This window comes from Palaemon carinicauda, chromosome 26 (assembly GCF_036898095.1).
Source record: "Palaemon carinicauda isolate YSFRI2023 chromosome 26, ASM3689809v2, whole genome shotgun sequence".
Lineage (NCBI taxonomy): Eukaryota > Metazoa > Arthropoda > Malacostraca > Decapoda > Palaemonidae > Palaemon > Palaemon carinicauda.
In genome coordinates this window covers 5,513,370-5,518,369 of record NC_090750.1, presented here as the reverse complement: position 1 = coordinate 5,518,369, position 5,000 = coordinate 5,513,370, and the positions used below count along the sequence as shown (strand labels likewise).

General features: G+C 41.5%; 1 protein-coding gene across 1 annotated transcript in view; it reads right to left on the bottom strand.

Annotated features, from left to right (window-relative positions):
- LOC137620112 (uncharacterized) overlaps positions 1-780 on the bottom strand; it is a 2,490-nt gene extending 1,710 nt beyond the window's left edge. The window contains exon 1 of the mRNA XM_068350377.1: positions 1-780. This exon is cut by the window's left edge and continues 1,207 nt beyond it. Within this exon, the coding sequence (XP_068206478.1) occupies positions 1-722 (722 nt within the window). The 5' untranslated portion in view covers positions 723-780.
- Positions 781-5,000: the final 4,220 nt, after the last annotated feature.

The following is a 5,000-nucleotide window of genomic DNA, read 5'->3' as shown; positions in this document are numbered from 1 at the left end:
GATGAGCCCATGCCTGAGAGCTCATTCTCTTGAGTTTGGAGTTTATCCCATGTCTGGAAGAAATTCAAGTAAACCCCACAGTTGGGAATTCCTGCTTGCACATGGTGAAGCCAAAAATGAATTATGAGTATGGTCAGAGGTCGTGACTCCTCTGCCATGAAGTGGGAACCTTCGTCCTTCTGAAATGTGGCTAGGAAGCCATACCAATAAAAGAATTGTGTCAGTTCTGTGACACTAATGGATGGGATGAGTTGGAGCGAGGCCCTCAGCATTAATTGCCTATAGTTACCGGAGACTGGGCAAGGATGGCAGGAGGTTGCGGAAGCCTTAACACCCTTCTGCAAGCCCGGCCGGAAAAAATGGGGCTGCAGCAGTTGGGTTGTGCGCTTCACCCCAGGGTGCTCTCCCAGTCCCTCATGGGCCATTCGTAGCACCGGCAAGCGGGAATTATGGGGGACAACTACACGCTGACGCAGGGCCTCAGCAGGATCGTGAGAACCTCGGGTGATTCTGAGGAGCACCCCATCCTTCTGCAGGAAGTTCTCCTTTGAGAGAGTAATTCTTTTTGCTTTGTCTGAATCAGCAACTTCCCCGTAGTTGTCCAGCGTCTTGTCCGACAGCTGAAATCTGATGGGCTCTCTTTGGCTCCTGGGGGTCTCTGGAATGATGGGTGCTGCCCCTCGGTCCTCCTCTGAGACCTCTGGCCTGTTGGGAAGCATCATTGCTTTAGCTGGGGAGCTCTCTCGGGTACAAAGCCTAGACTCATTTCTGGAAGGGGGAGATGCCTGGCCCTCTGAGACCTCTGGCATGGTGCTGGAAATAGCTTTATACCCTGTGGTGGGATGCAGCACACCTTCACCAGAATTAACTTCTGGCGTATGAGGCTCAGACTCACTGCTGGAGGAGGAAAACTCTTGGGCCTCCTCACTTAGCCAAGGTATTTCCCCAAGGTTAATGGTACCTAGCCAGTCGTCTTCCCCTGCAGGTTGCGTCCTCACAGTTTTAGGCTTCGGCTTGGCAGCCTTCATGCACCTGAGGGGCACTCGCTGTACACACTTCACAGGCTTTTGACCCAAGCTTGAGTTGTAGCCCTCACGTGCGAGATCACTCCCTGCCCCCAGTCCACACTTCTTGCCGAGCTGGGACATGGTCGCCTTCAGTTCCGCTGTAGGGAGTTCCTTGGTGAACCCTTCAATGCACTGGTTCTCTCTGCAGTTGTCCTGCTGGTCGTTGGCACCATTAGGTTGAGGTAGCGAGTTACTGAGCTGGGCTAATCGAGCGTCTATTTCCCGCTTCTTTAATTCATACGCTCTCGCTCTTTCATAACGCATCCTTTCTTGCTCTGTCCTTCTCCGGGCTTTGTCTTCATTCATGAGCTCCCGCACATACCTTCGCAATTCTTCTCCCTCATAGCCTTGTCTTTCTGCCAAGTCCACAAATGCACTGATTTCAGCGGCAGTCATTTTGCTAAGTTTTTGTGGAGACAGCGACAAGAAAAACTCAACAACACAAGGTACGATGTTGACCGTGCCAGAAATTACACTGAGGGGAAAGACGCTCTAGCCTTATGCAAGAGTCTCATGGAAGGATGGATGAAGATGAAGCTGGGCAAAATGCACAATGGCTATGAAAAATGCCTCTTGAGAAAGAATTATTACCAAATAGCAAGCCTCGCAAGTAATTCAACAGGAGCCTAACTTGAAAACCAGGGCCACAACAATGGATGAGCTTAGGCTGTCCAGTTGTAATTCGTCCAAACAAGTAACGATATATATGACAACTGTACTACACAATAAAAATGGAATCACCACTATACAGTAGGTGACCCTCTGGGCTAGTCAGGGAAAAATGAGGTCACAACTATGGGTGACACTATGCTGGACAAAATAAAATGGAATCACAACAATGGGTGAATCCTTATGCTAGTCTTTTTAAAAAAAATGGAATCACAATAATGGGTGAATCTCTATGCTAGTCATAAAAAATGGAATCACAATAATGGGTGAATCTCTATGCTAGTCTTATAAAAAAAATGGAATCACAACAATGGGTGAATCTCTATGCTAGTCTTTTGAAAAAAATGAAATCACAACAATGGGTGAATCTCTATGCTAGTCTTTTGAAAAAATGAAATCGCAACAATGGGTGAATCTCTATGCTAGTCATAAAAAAATGGAATCATAACAATGGGTGAATCTCTACGATGTGTGACCCTCCTATGCTAGTCTTAAGGAAAAAAATGGAATCTTCACGATGTGTGACCCTCCTATGCTAGTCTTAAGGAAAAAAAAATGGAATCTCCACGATGTGTGACCCTCCCTTGCTAGTCTTAAGGAAAAAACTGGAATCTCCACGATGTGTGACCCTCCCTTGCTAGTCTTAAGGAAAAAAATTGGAATCTCCACGATGTGTGACCCTCCTATGCTAGTCTTAAGGAAAAAAAATGGAATCTCCACGATGTGTGACCCTCCCTTGCTAGTCTTAAGGAAAAAAATGGAATCTCCACGATGTGTGACCCTCCTATGCTAGTCTTAAGGAAAAAAAATGGAATCTCCACGATGTGTGACCCTCCTATGCTAGTCTTAAGGAAAAAAAATGGAATCTCCACGATGTGTGACCCTCCTATGCTAGTCTTCAGGAAAAAAAAAATGGAATCTCCACGATGTGTGACCCTCCTATGCTAGTCTTAAGGAAAAAAAAATGGAATCTCCACGATGTGTGACCCTCCTATGCTAGTCTTAAGGAACAAAAAAATGGAATCTCCACGATGTGTGACCCTCCTATGCTAGTCTTAAAAGGGAAAAAATATGGAATCTCCACGATGTGTGACCCTCCTATGCTAGTCTTAAAAGGAAAAAAATATGGAATCTCCACGATGTGTGACCCTCCTATGCTAGTCTTAAAAGGAAAAAAATATGGAATCTCCACGATGTGTGACCCTCCTATGCTAGTCTTAAAAGGAAAAAAAATATGGAATCTCCTATGCTAGTCTTAAGGAAAAAAAAATGGAATCTCCACGATGTGTGACCCTCCTATGCTAGTCTTAAAAGGAAAAAAATATGGAATCCACGATGTGTGACCCTCCTATGCTAGTCTTAAAAGGAAAAAAATGGAATCTCCACGATGTGTGACCCTCCTATGCTAGTCTTAAAAGGAAAAAAATGGAATCTCCACGATGTGTGACCCTCCTATGCTAGTCTTCAGGAAAAAAAATGGATTTGTAAAAATGTGTGGGTGCGTTCTTGCAACACCACCACTTGCAACTCTGTGACTTTAAAGCAAGTTAGTATTTATACTTAAAGTATAACAAATTAAAATAAAACAGACAATGTCACTGAGATTGCTTAGTGCTTCGTTAAAACCTCAGCCCCTTTACATACTTTCCTTTTAGAAGAAAAATGAATTTAATAAATTACACTCCCAAATATTTTATCTTAATGATCTTATACCCTGACTGAAAAAATTTAAATTAAATGTGACATCATAAGTCCTTTATCTTTAGGTTAACCATATTACACAGTCAAACGAAAATTATCCCCTTCAAAAAAATGTACATAAAAATACTATACCACGAAAGTAACAAAATGAAATTGCATTCCCTTACTGTGAAAAGGAAAATTGAAATGAAGAATGCTACGTGTGCTTACGGTACCAACACAGGAAATTAACACGTGTTTTAGTCTACCACGGTTTCTTCCTAAAATTTCGTAAATTTCAATTCACTTAGTTATAACACGAAATTAAACAATCACTCACTGCACAATATATATGAATGAAAAAATTTATCCCTATCAATAATGTACATGAAAATAATATCCCACGAAAGTATTAAAATGAAATTAAGAACCCTTACTATGAAAAGGAAAAGAAAATTGAAATAAGGAACACCACGTGGTCTTACCGTTACTCTACAGAATGATGCCTCACTGCCGTAAAACGTTTACGTGAATCGTAAGCCAAAGGTTCCGATATGAGACTAGTCTGTATCCGAGCACTAAAGATAAATGATAATATATTCCATGCACAAAATTAAACGATTGATGTGCGTGAATACAACGAAATTAGACTAAAATCTCGGGTCTGCATAGAATTGGTAAACAATTAACAAAGATAATAATAACAGACAATATACCTTGGCTTCGTTCGGAAACGCGGCGGCGGGCTGAGTTATACCAGGTTGGCCATGTTTTGAAATGAACACGTGCTCAGCCTGCCACGTTTTTGTCCTAAAATATCGTAAGTTTCACTTCACTTATTTTCTTTTTTAAACACAAAATAACACAATAAGATATTCAACTAATGCACAATGTTTTAATAAATGGAAAATTTTAACCACTGTGATAATAAACACTCAGAAAGAAAAAAAAAAACAGAACACAAATTCTTTTCACGCGGTTGGCTATCCTGATAAACAACAGGACTAATATCTACCACGCGGTTTTCAAAACAAAAGGGTTCGCGGTACGAACACGCACTAGTAAACACAAAACTTTAACAATGAGAATAGAATGCTTTTGCTGTTTTCTTCCACGGTTCCAACTCCAGTGATTATATAATTTACTTAAAATGAAATTGAGGTTCGTCAAGTCGCTAAAGACAGAAAAAAGGGGGGAATTTGACTTTGATAAAATTAATTTTAAATTACTGTCTTAGCGAATCCTGGCATTTGGTCGCCAATATGTTACGGGCCACTGGTTCGAGTCCGGCCTTGCTTAAGGGACTCAGGGACCATAACAAAACAAATAACAATGGTAGGTCGCCAGTCAGCAATGATACAAGGAATACTGACAAAAATATGTATTTACAATAACAATTAAATAAAAATTAATAAAAGAAAGGGGAGCACAACAGGTAACTATTTTAATTTAAGCCACGAGGAGCTTCGGGTGGAGTTTGGTTGGCCGTGGATGAAACTCCAGCACAGCAATCAACGTTCCCTGGAAGGGGAAATAAATTGAATTATTAACAGCACACTTACTTCTACCGGCTGGGAACACGAT